The 25,626-nt window shown below is 42.9% G+C and overlaps 1 protein-coding gene across 7 annotated transcripts in view; it reads left to right on the forward strand.

Annotated features, from left to right (window-relative positions):
• Window positions 1-25,626, forward strand: part of LOC118367601 (ras/Rap GTPase-activating protein SynGAP) — a 114,211-nt gene that overhangs the window by 24,839 nt on the left and 63,746 nt on the right. For all 7 annotated transcript variants that reach the window (XM_052494274.1, XM_052494270.1, XM_052494275.1 and 4 more), the window contains exon 3: window positions 7,165-7,270. In XM_052494274.1, the coding sequence (XP_052350234.1) occupies window positions 7,165-7,270 (106 nt within the window). The remainder of the gene's footprint in view (window positions 1-7,164; window positions 7,271-25,626) is intronic.

The following is a 25,626-nucleotide window of genomic DNA, read 5'->3' on the forward strand; positions in this document are numbered from 1 at the left end:
TGGAAACAGGGGGGATGTGGTAATTCTGTAATAATGAGGCACACGTGGATAAAAGGAGTCATGAGGAAGAAGCTCCTTCATTTGACCAATAAGAAGGCTCAATGCACTGTATATTGAGCCTGAAAACCCCACGGACATTGCAGTTGTTGACACACTCAAGCATGGCACCTACTACTCTAACCCTTTCAAAGGCACAAATCTGTTGTCTTGTCCATTCACCCTCTGAATGGTACACATACACAACCCGTGTCTTAATTCCTTCTTTAAAGTGTCTCCTCCCCTTCATCTACACTGATTGAAGTGGATTTAACAAGTGACAACAATAAGGTATTATAGCTTTCACCTGGATTCACCTGGTCAGTCTATATCATGGAAAGAGCAGGTGTTCCTTGTGTTTTGTACACTCAATGTAAACTTGCTTTTTATCAAGGCAATTTGATTAATTTGCCTGGCTATGCATGTGTATAGTGCATTTAAATGGAGTTGATCTAACATTCCAACTGAATGCATGTATTGTGGGAAATGTCCACATAGGGGAGTAGTGGGACAGCTCTTCCACCAGTGCTTTGCAGCATGCTCAAATTTGACATACATGCCTGAGGCGAGGGGAGGAAACATCTGTCAGTGATAGGATGTTATCGAGAGACTTGAGGACAGACAGTGGTGTTGGCCAACCGTTTGTCATACTTCCAGGGACACAGAGGCTGGTGTGTGCGTGTGTGTTTGTGTGCGTGCGTAAATGCGTCTGTGTGTGTGTGCGTGTTTCGGGGGCAGAGGTAGTGGACTCAGCCGCTGTTTGATCACGACTCCGTTACAAAGAATTGGATTCACACCTGCCGCTCCATTAACCCCGCACCCCCCTCCCTAGTCACCCACACACACACACCACCCATATCCCCCACCCAGCCTACCCATCACAGCTGGGCCAGTAGTGACATATGGTCCAGGCAGCCTGCAGCATTGCTCAACTCTCTATACCAGCCCCCCTCTCCTCTCCCTCAGGTCTATGGCTTTCATTCTCCCTCTACTCACCCACAACACACCATCCACCCCTCCTTGCAGTGCCTGAGCACAGTTATCTGTCTATTTCAGTCTTAGCCACTTCTGCTACTACTCTTACGTTTGACTACAGTTTGCTGGATGCCGAAATCCAGTACAATTGACCTTCTTGTTAGCTATTAGAATGACCTTATGAATGAGCTTATCTCTGACAACACTCAAGGGAGCCAAGGTCTGCATGCCAGTATTCAATCTATTTTTCAATTGAATGAAATTGATTGTTGACTCGCCCATACAAAAACCAGAATACCCAGAGACAGAAACTCCAGAACAGAAATTGGGAAACACTGCTATACTGCATTACAATTACAGACATTGATAGACAATTAGCATGCTTTCTTGCTCCCTGCAGGTTTCAAAGCTAGACCACTGCCCCTGTGTGAGTGTCAGTGCGGGCCCCACATGCCCTCTGTCTGGTCTGCCAGTGTTGTGTGCCAACCTGCCTTGTGTGCCCACTCATGAGCATGGCTACCAGGGACGGTGCCAAGGCCGTGTCAAGTCCCCAGCTGCAGCGCCACTGTCCTAACCAGCTCCCCCTCCCTCCCCCACCCTCTGCCAATCCAAAACTGCCACGCAGGCTATAAATAGCACCCAGGTGTTCCCCCCTCGCAACCAGAAAGGGCTGTGTGTCAGGGTGTATGTGTGTGTATGTGTGTGTATGTGTGTAGGGGGGTCTTTTCCATACACGTGTTGTAATGAATTATGTCTGAATGGGGACACAGTGGAGATGAGGGGGGAGTGGGCTGTGGAAATTACCATGTTTAGCATGCCATGATAGACTAGTATTTATGTAGGGTGTTTGAGATCAGTTTTGAGTCAGAGTTTAATGTGATCTAAACGGCCTCTCGGCTGCTCTGTGAACTTTTTCAGTTCTTATTCCTAGTCAAAGTCACTACTCTCATTGAGGGAAATCGGCAACTCCATGCCTTAGACTCAACTGAAGTCCGGAGCAATTACTTATTGATGAAGTAATACTACACTTAGATGATCATAGCATTTAGCACTTACAGTATACTGTATATTGATCACATTTCTTTATATTACCATTTTATGTGTAACGATGCATTTAATTAGATAAGTGCTCGTGAATGCAGAAAGGAGCTCTGGTGCAGCAAGGAAACAGGGTAGAGAAGAGTGGATAGATACATTTAGGGATGTGTCTGAAGTCTTGTGAATGCATTTATCAGTTAATTATCCAAAAATATAGCAACTATTACACTTATGACAGTGTAAAAGGCTTGGAGACAGATGGCTCATATTATTAACATGTTATAGAGAGTATACCTGTGTTCGAAGGGTTTTCCTAGACTGTTATGGTCCAATGATGAAGTAAATTAGATTATATTGAGAAATAACCGAAAAGAATGTGGACGTTATAAACACATGTTAAAATTTGGTCTGACGCATGTTTAACAGCGAGCTCGCAATGTGTCATAAAAATATATATAAACAGCAAAGCAAGGTCTTTCCGTGCATATAACTGCTCATATAAAAGGGCAGGCGATAAAGAAACAAGCTTGTATGCATGCGGGTGCTGGACTCGTACAGATTGGGTGTCTTATAATACATGTTTCATTGAGGAACTCATTCCGGAGCTGGCAATATATCTGTCCTCGGCGTAAGATGCCTCTCACAACATACTCATTAGTATGCCCTAAGTGGAAAACACGAGCATAATCAAATACACACTTGATTTATGGTGTGTCCCCCCCTAATTATGTAATTTTTTTTTAAAAAGACGAAAACGTCAACAAAAAGAATCCTGCCACCGATAGCGCTGGGAGATGTCTTCCGGCTTACTGGGCTATGGGGGATTGTATGGAGTGCTGTGCTCTGTGCTGTGCATCCACTAGATATGTCTGGCGCAGTAGACTGCATGTTATGTATGTTGGGGGGGTGGGTACTGTCGCCTGCAGTGGGTGTATATATGTATTACACTTTTATGTCACCCATATTGTGCTGGAAGCCCTGCTACATGTCTATAATATTACAGCTGGTCAGACGGTTAAACGTGGTCATGTGACCAGCCGGTGACCCTCACACACATACAGTACCAGTCAAAAGTTTGGACACACCTACTCATTCCAGGGTTTTTCTTTATTTGTACTTTTCTCTACATTGTAGAATAATAGTGAAGACCATAAAACTATGAAATAACACATATGGAATCATGTAGTAACCAACATAGTGTTAAATCAAAATATATTTTATATTTAAGATTCTTCAAAGTAGTAACCCTTTGCCTTGATGACAGCTTTGCACGCTCTTGGCATTCTCTCAACCAGCTTTATGAGGTAGTCACCTGGAATGCATTTCAATTAATAGGTGTGCCTTTTTAAATGTTAATTTGTGGAATTTCTTTCCTTCTTAATGCATTTGAACCAATCAGTTGTGACAAGGTAGGGGTGGTATACAGAAGATATCCCTATTTGGTATGGGAAGAACAGCTCAAATAAGCAGAGAAACGACAGTCCATCATTATTAAGACATGAAGGACAGCCAATCTGGAAAATGTAAGAACTTTGAAAGTTTCTTTAAGTGCAGTCGCAAAAAACCATCAAGCGCAATGATGAAACTGGCTCTCATGAGGACCGCCACAGGAAAGGAAGACCCAGAGTTACCTCTGCTGCAGAGGATAAGTTCATTTGAATGAACTGCACCTCAGATTGCAGCCCAAATAAATGGTTCAGAGTTCAAGTAACAGACACATCTCAACATCAATTGTTCAGAGGCGTGAATCAAGCCTTCATGGTCTGAATTCGCACACACGCACTCACACACGCTCGCACGCATGCACACTCAAATTCCTTATATTAAGCAAACCAGACAGCACAATTTTCTTGTTTTTTACGTTTACAGATAGCCAGGGGCACACTCCAACACTCAGACGCCATTTACAAATAAAGCATTTGTGTTTAGTGAGTCCGCAAGATCAGAGGCAGTAGATATGACCAGGGATGTTCTCTGTTTAGTGAGTCCACCAGATCAGAGGCAGTAGAGATGACCAGGGATGTTCTCTGTTTAGTGAGTCCACCAGATCAGAGGCACTAGAGATGACCAGGGATGTTCTCTGTTTAGTGAGTCCACCAGATCAGAGGCAGTAGGGATGACCAGGGATGTTCTCTGTTTAGTGAGTCCACCAGATCAGAGGCAGTAGAGATGACCAGGGATGTTCTCTGTTTAGTGAGTCTGCCAGATCAGAGGCAGTAGAGATGACCAGGGATGTTCTCTGTTTAGTGAGTCCGCCAGATCAGAGGCAGTAGAGATGACCAGGGATGTTCTCTGTTTAGTGAGTCTGCCAGATCAGAGGCAGTAGAGATGACCAGGGATGTTCTCTGTTTAGTGAGTCCGCCAGATCAGAGGCAGTAGAGATGACCAGGGATGTTCTCTGTTTAGTGAGTCTGCCAGATCAGAGGCAGTAGAGATGACCAGGGATGTTCTCTGTTTAGTGAGTCCGCCAGATCAGAGGCAGTAGAGATGACCAGGGATGTTCTCTGTTTAGTGAGTCCACCAGATCAGAGGCAGTAGAGATGACCAGGGATGTTCTCTGTTTAGTGAGTCCACCAGATCAGAGGCAGTAGAGATGACCAGGGATGTTCTCTGTTTAGTGAGTCCTCCAGATCAGAGGCAGTAGAGATGACCAGGGATGTTCTCTGTTTAGTAAGTCCACCAGATCAGAGGCAGTAGAGATGACCAGGGATGTTCTCTGTTTAGTGAGTCCACCAGATCAGAGGCAGTAGAGATGACCAGGGATGTTCTCTGTTTAGTGAGTCCACCAGATCAGAGGCAGTAGGGATGACCAGGGATGTTCTCTGTTTAGTGAGTCCACCAGATCAGAGGCAGTAGAGATGACCAGGGATGTTCTCTGTTTAGTGAGTCCACCAGATCAGAGGCAGTAGAGATGACCAGGGATGTTCTCTGTTTAGTGAGTCCACCAGATCAGAGGCAGTAGAGATGACCAGGGATGTTCTCTGTTTAGTGAGTCCACCAGATCAGAGGCAGTAGGGATGACCAGGGATGTTCTCTGTTTAGTGAGTCCACCAGATCAGAGGCAGTAGAGATGATCAGGGATGTTCTCTGTTTAGTGAGTCCGCCAGATCAGAGGCAGTAGAGATGACCAGGGATGTTCTCTGTTTAGTGAGTCTGCCAGATCAGAGGCAGTAGAGATGACCAGGGATGTTCTCTGTTTAGTGAGTCCTCCAGATCAGAGGCAGTAGAGATGACCAGGGATGTTCTCTGTTTAGTGAGTCTGCCAGATCAGAGGCAGTAGAGATGACCAGGGATGTTCTCTGTTTAGTGAGTCCGCCAGATCAGAGGCAGTAGAGATGACCAGGGATGTTCTCTGTTTAGTGAGTCCTCCAGATCAGAGGCAGTAGAGATGACCAGGGATGTTCTCTGTTTAGTGAGTCCACCAGATCAGAGGCAGTAGAGATGACCAGGGATGTTCTCTGTTTAGTGAGTCCGCCAGATCAGAGGCAGTAGAGATGACCAGGGATGTTCTCTGTTTAGTAAGTCCACCAGATCAGAGGCAGTAGAGATGACCAGGGATGTTCTCTGTTTAGTGAGTCCACCAGATCAGAGGCAGTAGAGATGACCAGGGATGTTCTCTGTTTAGTGAGTCCACCAGATCAGAGGCAGTAGGGATGACCAGGGATGTTCTCTGTTTAGTGAGTCCACCAGATCAGAGGCAGTAGAGATGACCAGGATGTTCTCTGTTTAGTGAGTCCACCAGATCAGAGGCAGTAGAGATGACCAGGGATGTTCTCTGTTTAGTGAGTCCACCAGATCAGAGGCAGTAGAGATGACCAGGGATGTTCTCTGTTTAGTGAGTCCACCAGATCAGAGGCAGTAGGGATGACCAGGGATGTTCTCTGTTTAGTGAGTCCACCAGATCAGAGGCAGTAGAGATGATCAGGGATGTTCTCTGTTTAGTGAGTCCGCCAGATCAGAGGCAGTAGAGATGACCAGGGATGTTCTCTGTTTAGTGAGTCCACCAGATCAGAGGCAGTAGAGATGACCAGGGATGTTCTCTGTTTAGTGAGTCCACCAGATAAGATGCAGTAGAGATGACCAGGGATGTTCTCTGTTTAGTGAGTCCACCAGATCAGAGGCAGTAGGGATGACCAGGGATGTTCTCTGTTTAGTGAGTCCACCAGATCAGAGGCAGTAGAGATGACCAGGGATGTTCTCTGTTTAGTGAGTCCACCAGATAAGATGCAGTAGAGATGACCAGGGATGTTCTCTTGATAAGTGTGTGAATGGACCCTTTTCCTGTACTGCTAAGCATTCAAAATGTAACGAGTGCTTTTGGGTGTCAGGGAAAATGTATGGGGTAAAAATAACATAATTATTTTTAGGATTATAGTCAAGTCAAAGTAGTCCAAAATATAAATAGTAAAGTAAAGTAGAGATACCCCCAAAAACGACTTAAGTAGTACACACACAAATCAGTGCTATACCATGTATAGCCATATCATATTTAGCTTATGTTGACTGGACTCAATTGTTTTTGGTATCTTTTAGTTGCCACTGTATTCAACTAACCATTAGCAGAGGTGATTTGATTCTGTTGAAATGTTGAAGTTGAAATGGTGCTGGAATAGTGGAGGCAGCTCCTGTTTACTTTTCAACTTGCGGTAACTCTCCATTGTTCGAAGTCAATAGTTGTTTAAAAGGTCCAAAAATGTCAGAAACATTAACTGCTTGACCATGCTTTAGGTCATGTAGCTGTTTGTTACAGGCTAAATGCTTTGTGGACTTCACCGGACAGTGAGTTGCTCTCTGTTGGTTTGATGAAACAAAGGTGTGGTTGAATTTATTCTGCCACTGTGTCTTCTAATTGTCTCTGCTTTTAGGCCTATATATCACGGTGTCAAAGCATATGTACTAACAGGTTCAAAAGCAAACAATTTAATTATCACAACACATACAGTAAGTTGTAATATGTCTCTTTTTTCATGGCTTAGCTTCCCTAGTTATTTTTGCCCACGTACCACTACTGCTCAGTGATACACATTTCAAGATACTATCCATTATGGTCTTCAGAAAATATAGCCTAATGCATTGTGCGTATTGACCTGACCTTGTTTCTCTGTGCATATGCAGGTACACCCTTTGTTGATGCGCGAGCGGCGCTCCGAGTTGCACAGGAACAAGCTGCTGCGGAGGACAGTCAGCGTTCCTGTTGAGGGGAGGCACCATCCAGAGATGGGTGAGTAGGCTAAGGGCCCTTCAATCTCTCTGAATTCTTTCTGATAGAAATACAGTCAATAGAATGGGCTTGGAGCCTCTGACCATAAAGCACAAATGTAATGTTGTACTTCCTGCTTTTGCTTCCTGTTTTACTCTTATGGGGACCCTCGCAATGGTTGCCAGTCCACCCATTAAGGTGTCATTGACTTGAATGCGAAGGCCCGTTCTACTCCTTCTAGTTCTGTGTTTCTGACTCTACCTGTCATGGGCTGCTCTTACCTTTCTCTGCCTCTCATCTTCTGATATTTTGTGATTCTGTCTTTCTTACTGACTCGCTGACTCGTTGTCTCTGCCTCATTGCCTTACTCCACCTCTCTCACAATGTCTCAGCATTGATACACTCCCATCGTCCACATAGGGCAACTCACCCCACAACAGTCTTGTGGGGATACTGCAATAGGCCACTCACTCCGTATTTGACATGAACCTGTCCAGGTCTGACATAGCACTACTCTCCTATAATGGCACAGGCTACTCAGGCCTACTGACTCCAGAAGAGTGATGCTCATCACACTCTAAGCATGTCTATGGTATAGCATATGTTATCCAACAGCCTTCCATTGAGAACCATCTGCAGTGAGAGCCCATCCACCCTGAGGAAATGCCCATACTGAATGAGATGGATGCCCCACCGGCGGCCAAGGCCCCCCAGGCAGCCCATTAATGAGTTGATTAACAGAAAGCTGTCATGCTGTCATCAGAATTCCACATTTACAGAGTCACTGTCAAGGGAACTGCTTGTGACACAGTGACCCATTTCAGAAAGACTATGACCTACTGCATAACTTGGAACTGAGATAAATTAGTGAGATCATCATTGGGATAATCCCAGAGTGAGAGTAGATTGGATGCAAGCAAGTGAGTAGATTCAATGCAAGCAAGTGAGTAGATTGGATACAAGTGGATTGGATAGGATAGTGAAAGTCTATGTATAAAAAAATCTTTGAAAATCCATTTTGACTAGACTTCAAAAAAGAAAAATAGAACACAAAGGCATGAAATCAAAATGGCAGGCTAAACTGTCCAATGATATGCAAGATGGAGATAGAGTATCGTTTGCTATGGGGGATGAGGTCCAATAGACCTTCCGATGTTGTCCTCTACTCACTTAAGTGCTTCATTCCAGGGACACATACAGTACAAGTCATAGATTACTCTTGTGTTACAAAAAAACAAGGTTGAATTTGTATGCATCAAATGTGTTTATGTACTGTCTCTATACTTCAAATGAATTTTCATGTACCATCGTTTTGATAGATGAAGACACTTGACAACAATCCCAGCTGGGTCCTGATGTAATGACCATATCTGATGAAGACATTTGGCTCTGCATCTATTATTAGGGACGCATAGGACATTTCAATACGCTCTTTGGATTGGATACGGAAAGTTACTCAGACGCAATTAGTCTACTTCCCCATCCACTTCCTTGTATTGCACGGAAATGGTTAAAGTTGGAGCAATCAACATGCAATTAAGGCATTCATCTTGGTAGATAATTGCAGTGTGCTGTAAATGTTTTATGCAAATATCTATTGTAATTAGAACTTCAACCTAAACCCTATCCACAGAACTTCTGCCTGCAGCCACACAGACCAAACCAAAATGTTTGCTCTGTGCGGAGCTGTCCAAGGTACTGAAACAGCTCCCATCGGTGGTGGATTTTAGCCCATGTTGGGCCCTCTGTCCATGGTGTTGAAACACCCTATGTACCCTGGACACATTTAGGTACATATAAGGTACAGTAGTTACAATAAGGAGACAAAGGCCTCCCGAGGGGCGCAGCAATCTAAGGCACTGTATCGCAGTGCTGAGGAGCCACTACAGCCTGGGGTTCAAGCAGCACAGCTTGGCGCGTCATGTTTTGAAGGATGCATGTCTTGACCTTCGCCTTTCCCGAGCCCGTTGGGGAGTTGCAGTGATGAGACAAGATCGTAACTATCAATTGGGGCGAAAAATGGATAAAAAAATAATTTTATGAAGGAAAAAAATGAATAGGGAGACAGATTGTGTGGGGCAGTAGTACAAATAGTGGAGTACCAATAGTGGAGTATAGGGAATCTTGCTTGAATAGCAGTTGCTGCATTTAGGTGGAGGTGCTGTATCTATACCAAGTTGAATTGTTGCAATTGCAGTAGCATGCATAATGAAAACTATAAACACTATAGAGTAAAAAGTGGTAGTATGTTGTATACAGCTGCAAAATGTTATATGCTACGTTTCTGAGTCATTCAGCCATAAAGGGAAGTTATTGAAACTGTGTAGCTGGGGTTGTTTCTGTACTGTAGCATGTTTGTGGGTTGTTTGTGTGTTTGTTTTACTGGCAGGGTAAGTTCATTTGTGTTGACTTGTCATTTCGAGCAGCTCAAAGAGCACGTCTGACCACAAAACTCCTGTTTACCATATCAGATGTTAACCAAGTTAAACTCAGGCTGTTTCAAGCAGACCACCATAGTCCCTGAGCCCAAGGAAGCAAAGGTAACCTGTCTAAATGATTACCGCCCCGTAGCACTCACGTCGGTAGCCATGAAGTGCTTTGAAATGCTGGTTATAGCTCACAAAAAAACACCATTATCCCGGATACCCTAGACCCAGTCCAATTCGCATACCGCTCCAACAGATCCACTCCACACTGCCCTTTCCTACCTGGACAAAAATAACACCTGGAGCAGGTCGAGAGTTTTAAGTTCCTTGGTGTCCACATCCACACCAAGACAGTCGTGAAGAGGGCACGACAAAACCTTTTCCCCCTCAGGAGACTGAAAATATTTGGCTTGGGTCCCCAGATCCTCAAAAAGCTGCACCGCCGAGAGCATCCTGACTGGTTGCATCACCGCCTGGTATGGCAACTGCCCGGCATCTGACCATAAGGCGATACCGAGGGTAGTGCGAACAGCCCAGTACATCACTGGGGTCAAGTTTCCTGCCATCCAGGACCTGTATAATAGGCGGTGTCAGAGGAAAGCCCATAAAATTGTCAGAGACTCCAGTCACCCAAGTCATACACTGTTTTCTCTTCTACTGCACGGCAAGCAGTACCGAGGCGCCAAGTCTAGGACCAAAAGGCTCCTTAACAGCTTCTACCCCCAAGCCATAAGACTGCTGAGCAATTATTCAAATGGCCACCGGACTATTTACATTGACATATTATCTATGCATAATCACTTCACCCCTACCACATGTACAATTTACCTCAACTAACCTGTACCCCCACACACTGACTTGGTATCGGCACCCCCTGTATATAGCCTCATTATTGTTATTTTATTGTGTTACTTTTTTTCATTTTTACTTTAGTTTGTTTGGTAAATGTTTTCTTATCTCTTCTTGAACTGCACTGTTGGTTAAGGGCTTGTAAAGTAAGCATTTGACGGTAAAGTCTACACTTGTTGTATGCGGCACGGCGCATATGACAAATAAAGTTTGATTTGATTTGATAGAGAGAGCAAGGTCAGTGAAGGGACTTGATTATGTAATTAGTGAGAGAAACAATCTTTTAAAATCTTTATTGGCACTGAAGTGCACGCTCCTGATCCTATTGGGTCTCTTGCAATAACGTTCAATAAAATTCAAAGAGGTGCATTCTGGGCTAATAGAAGAAAAACATTTTTTTTCTCTCTCTTATTAACCTCATCAAAATTGGATGTGATTAAATGTGTTACATTTCGAAATTGACTTTCACCACGGCTGCTCAGTCATTGAGAGGAATCCATGTTATCTGAATGAATTAACCTCAGGCTAAATCACAACCATAATGTAGCTAGCTAACTGCTTATCTGATTTATAGCCTTTGGCTGAATGGAAATTCAATGTAAAAACATAACGTGTTGTTCGTATTTTCCTCCATTATAAACTTGTGTTCTCCATCTTCTGGGACAACATTGTCATTTTGATATTTTATTTATAGGAGTTGTTCCACATCCCATCTTAAAGGTACAACACTAGCGTGTATAACTGAACTAATTTCTCCTCCAATAACTTTAAGGAAATGAATCATAAATAACAGTATAAATTATGGATTTTCCCCAGCCTTTTAACTCATTAAAACAACATGCAATGTCTTTGAGGTTCCACCAGGGACAAAAGAAACTGTCAGGGTATGAGTGGAACCCAGAAGTGGTTCATGTTTGCAGCATACTCCAGCATCCACCGCTAACCTATACACCTCAGTACAGTTATCTTCCATTTTTTAAATGTTACCTTTATTTAACTAGACAAGTCAGTTGAGAATAAATTGGAATTTACAATGACAGTTAACAGCCTTGTTCAGGGACAGAACAACATATTTTTACCTTGTCAGCTCAGGGATTTGATCTAGCAACCTTTCGGTTACTGGCTCAATGCTCTAACCACTAGGCTACCTGCCACCCCAAATGCATGTGCGTAGTTTGTATTCTCTAGCATTATATATTAGATTAGTGAGTATGTTACTCAGATGTCTCTTTGTTTTGAGCAATTCAGCCTCTGTTGACCCCAAATTTCTACAGCAACATTACGCAGTACGATCCCATTAGCCAACCCCAATTATGCTATTCTCTGTTTGCTACCACATGGGAATACCAAAGGACACTTCAATATGTTTTAATTGCAGCAGGAAGCATACATAGTACTGTAGCAGTATCAACAACAGTATTGTTTGTTTTAGTGAGACCTTTAGTACTATATAAAGTTAACAGTGCAGGATGACAGGTAGCCTGTCAGTCTGTCACTGAGGGAACTGTAAATGCACCCCCAAAGCTGCCGCCTGTCTTTGGAGAGATTTGCTGAGTCATCTTGCTGTCTTAATGTTGGAACTCCGAATGAATACAAATGGAGCGCTACTGTAGCTTTGTTTAGCGGTTCGTGGACATGAGCAGGGGAACACTCACTGGGGAAAGGGGGAGAGAGAGAGAGAGAGAGAGAGAGAGAGAGAGAGAGAGAGAGAGAGAGAGAGAGAGAGAGAGAGAGAGAGATGATTAATGGAATTGTGTGCTCACTCAGCTAGAATCAATACTGTTTTCTGGCAACATTTTACATCGCTGTTCCCACACTTCTTCGAAATGACGTATAGCTACTTCATGTGGAACAAGTAATCAAATTATTTTTCACTTAAAGGGAAGATTGTAGAATTATTCTTCCAACTAAAGGTCCCAATACGGCATGCTGTATCACTTTACATTTGTATTTTGGGAGAAATGTATATTTGAACGGATTTTGACCGAAGTCAGGTCGGAAAGGCGTTCGTAAATGTGACCATGAAGAGGAGCACTACGGGAGTAGGAGTGAAACCACAGAAAACAGTGGGGACTCATATCATACAGAGTCCTATTATTGTTAGAAAATATATATTTTGGAACTCTGAATAAAGACAATTTATCATCTGACCATATCATTTGATTTTTGACTCTGTATCAGCTCATTAAAAAAAGAAACACTTAATACAGCTCGCATTCTTTTAGCATAGCCCCCATTCCACCTCTGGCTTGCCCCTACTAGCTAACCACTAGCAGCCTTGAAGCACATCACTTATTAGCAGTTCAGCACATCAGCATTTCTCGTACTGTTACAAAACCAAGATAAACCTTTCCCATCATAGTAGACACTGAACATCTATAACCGAACTGGCTACAACTCTGTTGTTGGCCGATTGTAGCTACAGCTAATGCTAACCTGAGTGCTACTACTAGCAGCAGTAAACCCAGGTATTATGGCTAAAACAAACATTGACTACCATGATATCCTGCAAAAAAAGATGAGGCAGTTCTGTGTGTACTGCCCCCACCAACAGGCCCCTTCTTGACGTCAAAGCCGTAATGTTTTGTTGGTGTAGGAGTTTTTAATAAATGTAATTCAAATAGCAAAATATGTGTATAGTTAAGTTTTTAATCAACTTTTGCATAAAGAACTTTTGCATAGGATGGAATATCATCAATCTACATTGTTAGATTTGTGGAAATATATTGTGCAACCTTCCCTTTAATATGCGTAACAACCAGCAGTGTAGAGAGTGCTATACAGTAAATATGTATTCCTTGGGGCTGTATATTATTGAAAAATTAGGCAAATGTGATTTAAAGATAACGTTTTTGTAATCAACATCTTAGCGACAATACATTTTTCAAGACGGGTCTTTTGGAATCCTCTATGTAATTGAAAAGTTGACAAAAAAATAGTCCCCCTTTAATAACTGATTACTGATCAATTACTAGGTACCAGAAATGACATGTTAAGAAATGGAGTGAAGCACCATTGTAAATACCATGCATCAACTGGAAAATAGCTTTTTATGCAGAGCAGCTATGTAAATGTCGACATTATGTAACATCAAGTGCTCACATATCCTGTGATATATCCTGAGGATGAAATAGAGCAATAACAATAATAACAGCAGTAGCAGCACAGCTCCTGGTTTGACTGGCAGTTGTCCATGGGTCTCTTGTGTAGGCTGGTTTCTCTTCCTCAGCCCTGAGTGTGTTAGTCAGCTTTCATACATTGGTTGGCTGTAGTCTTAAAAGACCACATCTCTCTGCACTGAGACTAGAGTCAGGGATTTACTGCCACTTTCATCAACCTCAATTAGACTCGGTCTCAAATAGCCACCTGTCCCTTTAAATAGCTGGGCATCGGCACGCAATAAACGACCTGTTTCAAATAAACGCCGGGTCTAAATTAATTGTTTACGAGGTTACCATGGACACAGCTCAGATTTTCCCACAGTCATCTGCATTACATGTTTAAATGTTTTATTCTATCATCGTTGCTATCCATGGCAACACCTAAAAGAAAACACATCAAATTCAAGCTCACAGTGATCAAATTCGCAGAGCAAAATTCAGGCGAGGCAACAGCCAGGCATTTTGGAATTGATCCAAAAAGAGTGAGAAAATGGCTGTCCAAAAAGTTGAACTTCACCGTTCGTCTGAGGTGGATCAGAAGAGGGCGAGACTGCAAGGTGGGGGTAGAACAACATGTTTGCGAGGAGCTGGAGGTGGATAGACACCAGGCTCAAATGGAAATCTGTCTCTTATAAGCGCCGGTTGTGTTCAGTGATTTAAGCAAATAAACACGTGGGCTATTAATTGAAGTTATACCTTAAGTTTCTTGGATAGTTTCCTTCACCAAAGCCTGCTCTCCTCGAGGCCCAGAGGAAAAGAAGATGCCAACTTGGTAGTAGTCATCTTCTTTTTGCTGAGCATGTGAATTGGGAGTCTTTGGGCGGTGCAGTGTGCCTTTCGGTTTCACTTAGGAACCACTGGTGTAGATGAGAGTAGCCATTGACACACAAACAACCATGCAAACACAAATACACACACACACACACACACACACACACACACACACACACACACACACACACACACACACACACACACACACACACACACACACACACACACACACACACACACACACACACACACACACACACACACACACACACACACACACACAAACACACCAGTGGCGTACTGTAGGCAGAAATCTGTTGATGGCAGGGCCAGCAAAGATGTAGGCAGAGGTGGAAAAAGTACTCAATTGTCATACTTGAGTAAAAGTAAAGATACCTTAATATAAAATGACTCAAGTGAAAGTAACCCGGTAAAATAATCCTTGAGTGAAAGTCTAAAATTATTTGTTTTTAAATGTAGATAAGTACAATGGTGGAAAAAATACTCAATTGTCATACTTGAGTAACAGTACAAAGTAAAAATAAATGCTATAAATCAAATTCCTTATATTTAGCAAACCAGACGGCACAATTTCCTTTTTTATTACTTTTTTTTGACAGCTAGGGCCAACTACAACACTCAGACATAAGGACGCATTTATGTTTAGTGAGTCCACCGGATCAGAGGCAGTAGGGATGACCAGGGACGTTCTCTTGATAAGTGTGTGAATTGGACCTTTTTCCTGTACTGCTAAGCATTCAAATTGTAACTAGTACTTTTTGGTGTCAAGGAAAATATATGGAGTAAAAAGTACATAATTTTCTTTTGGAATGTAATGAAGTAAAAGTAGTCAAAAATATAAATAGTAAAGTATAATAATAGAGTTAACCTAATTCACCCTTCATTTATGTTTGATTTGGTCTAAACCGTTTATGTTCTGGTTCAATTTGACCCATACAGTAAGCGCAGTAAGTACATCAAGAACATAAATATATAAGTTTAACCTCCCAAAATGTATTTTCCAGTAGCTTAGAAAGCAGCTTGTTTCAAGGACAAACCATTTAAAAGTTATACAGTGCCTTTGGAAAGTACACAGTGGCCTCCATCATTCTTAAATGGAAGAAGTTTGGAACCACCAAGACTCTTCTTAGAGCTGTGTGCCTGGCCAAACTGATCAATCAGGGGAGAAGGGCCTTGGTCAGGGAGGTGACCAAGAACCCAATGGTCAATCTGACAGAGCTCTGGAGTTAATCTGTGGAGATGGGAGAACCTTCCAATCAGGCCTTTATGGTAGAGTGGCCAGACGGAAGCAACTCCTCAGTAAAAGGAACATGACAGCCCGTTTGGAGTTTGCCAAGAGGCACCTAAAGATTCTCAGACCATGAGAAACAAGATTCTCTGGTCTGATGAAACCAAGATTGAACTCTCTCACATCTGGAGGAAACCTGGCAACATCCCTACGGTGAAGCATGGTGGTGGCAACATCATGCTGTGGGGATGATTTTCAGCGTAAGGGACTGGGAGACTAGTCAGGATCGAGGCAAAGATGAACGGAGCAAAGTACAGAGAGATCCTTGATGAAAGCCTGCTCCAGAGCGCTTAGGACCTCTTAACAACACAGGAGTGGCTTCGGGGACTAGTCTCTGAATGTCCTTGAGTGGCCCAACCAGAGCCTGGACTTGAACCCGATCCAATATCTTTAGAGAGACCTGAAAATAGCTGAAAGAGCTTGAGAGGATCTGCAGAGAAGAATGGGAGAAACTCCCCAAATACAGGTGTGCCAAGCTTGTAGTGTCATACCCAAGAAGAATCAAGGTGGTAATCACTGCCAAAGGTGATGCAACAAAGTACTGAGTTAAGGGTCTGAATACTTATGTCAATGTGATATGTTTTTTAAAAAATGTAATACATTTGCTAAAATGTCTAAAAACCTGTTTTTGCTTTGTCATTATTGGGTATTGTGTAGATTGATGAGGGAAAAAAACAACAATTTAATACATTTTAAAATAAGGCTGTAACTTAACAAAATGTGGAAAAGGTCAAGGGGTCTGAATACCTTCCAAAGGCACTGTATAGACCAGGCCTGGGCAATTCCAGTCCTCAGAGGCCTGATTGGTGTCACACTTTCCACCCTCCCTAGCAAACACAGCTGATTTAAACTAATTGCATTTTTATCTGAAGATCATGATTAGTTGATTATTGGAGTCAGGTGTGTTAGCCGGGGCTGGGGAAAAAGTGTGACACCAATCAGGGCTCCATGGACTGGAGTTGCCCAGGCCTGGTATAGACCAAGGTCAAGGTCAAATTGCGTGGGTCAAATTGCGGGTCAAATTGACCCAGAACATCATGGATGTCACTATTCCGGTAGCGGGTCTAAATGAATTGTAAAACATGTAATTATGGGGCCTACCGAGTGGCGAAGCGGTCTAAGGCTAAGGTCACCAGTTAAACAGTGTTTCCTCCGTGTGAAGTGTTAAATTGACAATAGTCTGGTGGGTGAGAATATTATCAATTGTTAAATTGTATATGAAGAATCTGATAAACAGTGCAGCTTGGAATTGACATAGAGGCAGTGAAACGAAACGTCCCAAAAAATGACTTTTGCAAATTCTCCTACAGAGTCACAAGCAGGTAAGACGTGTTGACAGGGATGGACTAGGAATGAAAAATGGCCCTGGACCTTTTGACTCTGGACTTTTTGACTTTTTGACTGGCACACCAAAAACCCCCCAGCAATACACCACCACCCACACAACCCACGCCACACTTTATGTAAACAAGATTACTGAACAATATTTATAACAATAACTTTAGTCAAATATATGTAAAATAGGAGGAGGCTGGCTCTGGCACTGGCAGCAAGGTGGCAAGAATCTCTGGAACCATCTGACCAGTAAAATAAATAATACAGGAAGACATGTGTTGGTGAAAAGACTGGTGAGTAGGCAAGTCATAGAATAAAATTAAAATAAACATATTTCCTACCTCCTTAAATGAGCAATTTCTGCAGCAGCTTACTTCTCTCAGCAATGCCATCTATAACCAGGTTACTGTCCAGGGCCATTAAAACATCTCGCTCAGTAGCCATGAGCATAAAAGCCTCCAGGTGCTGTTGAGATAGATTGCTCCTGAGCCTACTCTTGATGAATTTCAGAGTAGAGAAGCTCCGCTCACAAGCTACCTGGGTTACTGACAGGGTAAGTAGGAACTCGTAAGCAAGGCCCAGGATGTGGTATGCGTCGTCAATAGCTTGTACTGACTAAGAATATGGTAGCAACACACTGGACAGTCCTTGCAAGATGAACAGCTCTTGTTCACCATCTCCACCTCGTCTTCATTTCCTTCAGGTCCATGATCCTCCATAGTCCTGGTTGTGTATTCTTCAAATCCCGATTGTTTTAACCTAGTCCACTGTTCTGCCAGACTAATGAGCTCACTCTGTAAATTGAAACACTGTTGCTCTGCTGTAAAATTTGATCAAACATTTGCTTAGTTCTTGAAGGGCTGTCTGTGGAAGGTCACTGGCACTGGATGTTAGCTGACTAAAGTTTAGGGTCCAGAAGAGCCATGTCGGCATACAAAGTGCCATTACTCAGAAATCGTCGATGGATGCCATCTATAACTATATCCAGAATTTGATTATGGACACCAATCCTGTATGCACTCTGCCCCAGTAAAAAACCCATCTTGTGCCATCTCTCCAGGCATGGTCTTCTTCTTTCGAGCCCTTTTTGTTGGCAGAGTGGTTTCTAACTCCAGCTCTGTTTCCTCATCCTGCTCCTGCAACTTCCTGTTGGCTCACTGAACAAATGTGTCTGCAGCTGCCTTGACTTATTCAAAATCTCTTGCCATTCCTTTCAGCAGCTCCTCTGTAGACACAACCATACGATGCGCAGACAGAATGTCCATTCCATTTGTTTGAAGATATTTTGAGACTGGTGAGGTGACCTGAAATATTCTGAGGAATATCTGAGCTGTAAGTATCGTTTCATACTTCAGCAACCCCTCAATGTATCCTTGTGCCTTGACCCGTGCAGTAGTGTTGATGTTTTTCTGATCTTGTATGGTTGAAAGAGTGAGAAGGACATCAACATACAGACCCTCATCTGGATTTCCAAAAGCTACAAAGACCTTTAAGGCACTATCTTTAGCCCACCAGCGTGTCTCTCCAATTGGAGCATGACGTCTGTGTCTTGTGTTCTTGCTCTCCTTCTCCCAAATGTTCATCCTCTGGTAGGATTCACAGAAGAACACAACTATGTTGTTAGCGAGAGAAAAACTTGCCAAAATGCTCTCTGTTGTGTCTGCCAAAACAAGGTTCAAAATGTGTGCAAAGCACCACACATGACTGGTGGACTTTCCAGAGAGCAAGGCAGAGAAGCCTTTATACTGGCCTTGCATACTGGAGGCTCCATCAGTGGAATTGGCTATTTTATAGATGACATCACCGAAGTCGAATATCAGTAGGATGGTCAGTTTTACAAGGGTATGTTTGGCAGCATGAGTGAAGGATGCTTTGTTGCGATATAGGAAGCCGATTCTAGATTTAATTTTGGATTGGAGATGCTTAATGTGCATCTGGAAGGAGAGTTTAGTCTATCCAGACACCCAGGTATTTGTAGTTGTCCACGTATTCTAAGTCAGAGCCTTCCAAAGTAGTGATGCTGGTCGGGCGAGCAGGTGCGGGCAGCGATCGATTGAAAAGCATGCATTTAGTTTTACTTGTGTTTAAGAGCAGTTGGAGACCACGGAAGGAGAGTTGTATGGCATTGAAGCTCGTCTGGAGGTTAGTTAACACAGTGTCCAAGGAGGGGCCAGAAGTATACAGAATGGTGTCATCTGCGTAGAGGTGGATCAGAGAATCACAAGCAGCAAGAGCAACATATTTGATGTATACAGAAAAGAGAGTCGGCCCTAGAATTGAACCCTGTGGCACACCCATAGACTGTCAGAGGTCCAGACAACAGGCCCTCCGATTTAACACACTGAACTCTATCAGAGAAGTAGTTGGTAAACCAGGCGAGGCAATCATTTGAGAAACCAAGGCTGTCGAGTCTGCCAATAAGAATGTTGTGATTGACAGAGTCGAAAGCCTTGGCCAGGTCAATGAATACAGCTGCACAGTAATGTCTCTTATCGATGGCGGTTATGATGTCGTTTAGAACCTTGAGCGTGGCCTAGGGTCTAGAGTGTCACCCCCTTTGAAGAGGGGGATGACCGCGGCAGCTTTCCAATATTTTGGAATCTAAGACGATACGAAAGAGAGGTTGAACAAGCTAGTAATAGGGGTTGCAACAATTTCAGCAGATAATTTTAGAAAGAGAGGGTCCAGTGTCACGTTCTTTCAAAATCGAACCCAGAAGCAGACCAGGACAAGGAGAGTAGGAAGAAGGTGAGTATTTATTTACAAGTGAATGTGAATGGGTAGATATATCCAGGTGGCGTAGCGGGCAGCGGTGGTGAGTTGATGGGAGTAAATAGGTGGATCCAATGGGGTAGCGGAATCCTCCGACGACCAGGTGGGAATGGGGTAAATGATCCGGGTGAGTAACTGAAGACAGAACAAACGGAGGTAAGTTTAAGGCAAGCAATACGTAAAAAACAACAAAACAAATTCTATCCAACTTGAGGCTGATACTATGGCACAACATACTGTTCATTGCTAACGATCCGGCAGGGAATGGATGTCAGGTCCGGGCTTAAGAATAGGAGAGATGATGATCAGGACCAGGTGTGCAGATAGCTGATGGGATACAGGTGCGGGTAATCAGAACTCCCAACTGGCTACATTGCCCGGCAACCAGACAGGGTGCGTTCCAGGACGCCGGGAAAAAACACAGGCAAAAAACAGACTCAGGAAACGAGATTCGTGACATCCAGATTGTCTAGCCCAGCTGATTTGTAGGGGTCCAGATTTTGCAGCTCTTTCAGAACATCGGCTATCTGGATTTGGGTAAAGGAGAAATGGAGGGGGCTTGATTAGAGAGCCTCTGCCCCCTCTTGACCCAGACTCATGCAGTGTTTTGCTTTTCTCTATGCAGGCAGTGAGATGCTCTTTCATACACATGTCATACTTTCCCAGCCGAATGATCATCTCTAAAAAATTGCCATGGTCAATGCTGGTGTCATCTAGCGTATAATGCTTATATGCTTCAGACTGCATGCCTCTGTAGCTCAGATCCCTCTTGCCTAGGACTTTAACAACATCTATAATGTGCTCTAGCACTCGCCTTCTTCTGTTCACTTGCTCTCTATGAGCAGACATCTGACTGCCGATGAACAGGCTCTCAATGTTACCTTTGGAGGACCTTAGAAAGTAGGCCTCAGCTTAACCTCTATGCATAACGCTCTTCTCATGCTCTCCCACTCTCTGATGGATATGCTTCCAGTCTGACATTACATTCATGAAAGGGCTGTTCTCTGTGGGCTTTGCAAATGCCATACAAATGAAGAAGAATAAAGCATGGTTCTCTTCACTGTATGACAGCCACTTCCTGTTGGTCCCATCTTTACAAAAGAAAACCTGCATCACATACTTTTCACACTTTTGTTGGGGGTGGAAACTAAAAAACATATCTAGACCGGACTTCGGCCTCTTAAAATAATCTAAAATTGGGGTGGCAGTGTCATCCTGGCTCTGGCTCAATCCACATCTGTCCACTGCAGATGCACTATCCTCAACCTGGATGAGTAATTAGTATAAATGAGCATATTAGTATAATATTATAACATTAATTAAAAGGATAATGTTAATATAATACTATCATGTTAGTATAATATTAATATATTAATTATATAATGTTAGTAGATTCATATAATTTCATATATCACTATATTTACTATATATATTTCACTATATACCACTAGTATAATATTAATTCCAATTGGGCAATACAGCAGTTTAAGAAATACACAACCAATATTTATCATTTTTGTAGGTTTTGTTCAATCATTAAATTCTTGTTCTAATTTTTAATTCTAAGTACTAATGTCAATAATCATATCCATTCATGCATAACAATGAGTTCAACATTTTGAAAGTTTGTTGTAGCGTGTCAACCTTTTTTTTGCTGTCCCGCCCCATCCAGGCTGTGATTGGTCAGTTCACGAAAAGTGACATTGACGAGCGCTTTTTTCAACAAAAGGCACCTGATATAGCTAAATAGCCAGCTAGCCAAACCCAAACATTGCTTATCTTATCCCTATTTTCTTCTCCCTTACTGCTTCAGCTGCAAAACCTTGACAAACAGTTGAATGGGTATCGCTGGGCTCAATGGGCTACTCTCTCTGCTGCCAGTTCCTTCAGGCTCACTAGGCTGACATGATTGACTGGTAATGGCACCAAATTAATCATTTGTTATTTTAAAACATTTGGCTGCTTCAGCCTCAGGGACTTCAACCTCTTCTCTCTCCGATTTTCAGCACCACCTTTACGTTTTTTTCTCAGTTTGTCCATCTTGCTCCACTGCACTATTTATCCAAATGTCACCACTTAACAGAGATGGGAAAGGGGCAGGGCCCAGGTAAATTTAGAATGGACTGGACCAAAAGTAATTGGCTGGGAGAGAGAGGCTGACAGATGTAATAACCAACCGCAGTGTCAGTGGGCCGGCAGCCTACTCGCCTGGGCCAGTCAGACACACAGCACTTGGTTATTTTTATTTAAGCGGGGGCTGAGGTTATTTATATTTTGCGTTGCATCGGCCCTAATTGTCAAGCGGAAAATTCCCGGGCCAGTCCGTCATTGTGTGTTGATGTCTATATAGTATCAGAAAGTTTCCAAAGGACCTATCCTTGCCAAACACTTTCTGAGTCAAAATGCAAGCTGAGTGCAATTCTCTGCTGGGCACGGGAGATCAAGTGCGTATATAATGTAGCCTTTTGTGTGATGTCAATTAAATTATCTATAGCCTATAGGGCCTATCAGTGAATGGGAAAATAAGTACAGGGCAAAGTTATATTTCCAATGAAATGAACCCCCTAAAAATGATTATTTCACGCATTTGGCTATTTTCATATATCGTAAGAGAGGTGTGATGTTCTCCATGTAGGCCCTTATATTTCAAAAGTCGAGTCTCAAGCTAAGTCAGCTGCGACCCGTCATTCAGGGCAGGTGGGGGCAGAGCCTGTTTTGAGCCCCACCTGTTTAGTTAAAAAAAGATGTTTTGCATGTTATCTTGGCATTAATACGTGTCACATATCAGTTTGGATACAATGTAAAAAGAATCAAGTGGAGGCCTCCCGGGTGGCGCAGTGGTCAAGGGCCCATTGTGCCACCAGCGACTCTGGGTTCACGCCCAGACTCTGTCGTAACTGGCTGTGACCGGGAGGTCTGTGGGGCAACGCACAATTGGCCTAGTGTCATCTGGGTTAGGGAGGGTTTGGCCGGTAGGGATATCCTTGTCTCATCGTGCACCAGCGACTCCTGTGGCAGGGCGGGCGCAGTGCACACTAACCAAGGTTGCCAGGTGTTTCCTCTGACACCCAGCTGGCTTCTGGGTTGGATGTGCACTGTGTTAAGAAGCAGTGCGGCTTGTGTATCGGAGGACGCATGACTTTCAGCCTTTGCCTCTCCTGAGCCCATACGGGAGTTGTAGCTACTTACAAGATAGTAGCTACTTACAATTGGATACCATGAAAAAGGGTTAAAAAATAATAATTTAAAACTAAAAAAATCAAGTGGATAAAGCAGCATATAAACATGGTCTCTTTTTTGCAGTAAGGCAGCTCCAAAATGCAGGTGTTTCAGCCTAGCTCAGTGCTTTCTGTGGAGGGACAGCCAGTGGAAAATACAGAGTATTTTTAGGGGTTGGTCATTTTCTCTAGTTGCGCCGTGATTGGCTCAGTGTTTTGTCACTCATGGGGACACTCTGTCATCGCAAAATCCACAGGGAGAGCTAGAAAATTCAAGCCCCCTACGTGCAACCATAGATTTACATTAGAAGTGCCCATCCAAGAAGGCTCAAGGTCATTGGCCACAGATAAAATTACATCAAATCACGTTATATCTACCGTAGCTTTGATTGGACTGATCATGCCAACATCATACTTTCAAAATCTTAGCTTGCAAGCTAGAGAAAACAGTTATCATCATGCATCACACGTCAACAACCTACTGGCAAATCCTTTCCAATCCTTGTCTCATATGAAGAAAAATTATAGATAAAACGATAAAAATCGGCCATTGGACATAAACATGACACAAAAAGTTGGAAATCACAAATTCAAATTGAAATTTTGGCAGGAATCAGTAGCTAACTGCAAGCGTTGCAAAGCAATCACTATTTTGCTTCCCTTGCCTGCTATTCGGCGAAGAGGGTGTGTGGTCCAAGTCTGGGTTTAACCTCTTCAACCTATGGGGGCGCTATGTCATTATTGGATAAAAAAGGCGCAATATTTTGTCACGAAAAGATGCTCGACTATGCATATAATTGGCAGCTTTGGAAAGAAAACACTCTGACTTTTCCAAAACTGCAAAGATATTATCTGTGAGTGCCCCAGAACTGATGCAACAGGTGAAACCAAGATGAAACTTCAAACAGGAAATGAGCAGGATTTTTGACGCTCTGTTTTTCATTGTCTCCTTATATGGCTGTGAAAGCGCCACGAATTAGCCTGCCCTTTCTATCGTTTCTCCAAGTTGTCTGCAGCATTGTGACGTATTTGTAGGCATATCATTGGAAGATTGGCCATAAGAGACTACATTTACCAGGGGTCCGCCCGGTGTCCTTTGTTGAAATTGTTGCGTAATCTCCAAGCTGCTCGCATTCATCCATGTGATTGAGACAGAGAGGAGACTTCCAGGAATGATATATCATGAAGAGATATGTGAAAAACACATTGAGGATTGATTCTAAACAACATTTACCATGTTTCAGTCGATATTATGGAGTTAATGTGGAAGAAAGTTTGTCGTTTGGATGAATTAATATAAGTTTTTTTTTTGGTAGCCAAACATGACGCAGAAAACGGACCGATTTCTCTTGCACAAATAATCTTTCAGGAAAACTGAACATTTGCTATCTAACTGAGAGTCTCCTCGTTGAAAACATCCGAAGTTCTTCAAAGGTAAATGATTTATTGAATGTTTTTGCTGGTTTTTGTGAAAATGTTGCCTGCTAATGCTAAATGCTAATGCTAAATGCTAACGCTAAATGCTAAATGCTAGTTTGCTATGGTTGAGAAGCATATTTTTGAAAATCTGAGATGACAGTGTTGTTAACAAAAGGCTAAGCTTGAGAGCTAGCATATTGATTTAATTTCATTTGCGATTTTCATGAATAGTTAACGTTGCGTTATGGTAATGGGCTTGAGGCTGTAGTCATGATCCCGGATCCGGGTTGGCTCGACGCAAGAAGTTAAGGGTCTCTTTTCCAAGCTTAAAAGGATAAACATTCACACGCAACACCATGGGCCAGAAAAGGTTGAATACTTTGGCCATGCTGTCAATCCAGCATGACTTCTGCAGCGTTCAAAACAACTTGAAATTGAACGTTTTGAACAGTTATCCAATACGGAATTTCAAGTCGGGAACTCGGGCCTCTTTCTAGAGCGCCGACCTGAAGGTCACTGATGTCATGCCTGTTTTACAGAAATGTCATCATCGAATATTGTAAGAGCTTTCATTGTCTGCTTATACAGTATGCCCCCTTTATTTATCCTATGGTTCTGACATGGTGTACAGGGAGAATACTGTAAAAATGGCCCATGTTCTGAATTTTGTTGCTGTACATTTCAAAAGTTCTGATATATAGTTATATTGACAACGTCCGTCTTAGCTGGCTCGTTAATGTCTTAATCAAAATTATGGATTGCCTCTTATCCGCTCATCGTTCCCTTATGCCATGGTTTGTACATCTCAATTGTCAGTAGAAACCACATTTGTTTAAGCAAGTCAGCCAGTAAATGAGGTTGAATGAATTGTTTCGCTGCCCGACAAGGCTCTGCTGATGTCAGCCAGGTGTAGTGGTGGTAAATCACCCCATAGTGGTGAAAAGAAAGCTCTGCTGTTGGGACATTGTTATGTAGGCCCTAATAGTTTGTGGGCACCGTTTGTCACCGTTAGAGTGCAATTAATGTATTGTTTAGTGTTGTGTTATGTAGTGGCTTAGCTGGCATGCATTAAGAAAATACAAATGTGTTTGCCCCAACAAGATTTCCATGCTAA

This window comes from Oncorhynchus keta, chromosome 34, assembly GCF_023373465.1.
Source record: "Oncorhynchus keta strain PuntledgeMale-10-30-2019 chromosome 34, Oket_V2, whole genome shotgun sequence".
Classification (NCBI taxonomy): domain Eukaryota; kingdom Metazoa; phylum Chordata; class Actinopteri; order Salmoniformes; family Salmonidae; genus Oncorhynchus; species Oncorhynchus keta.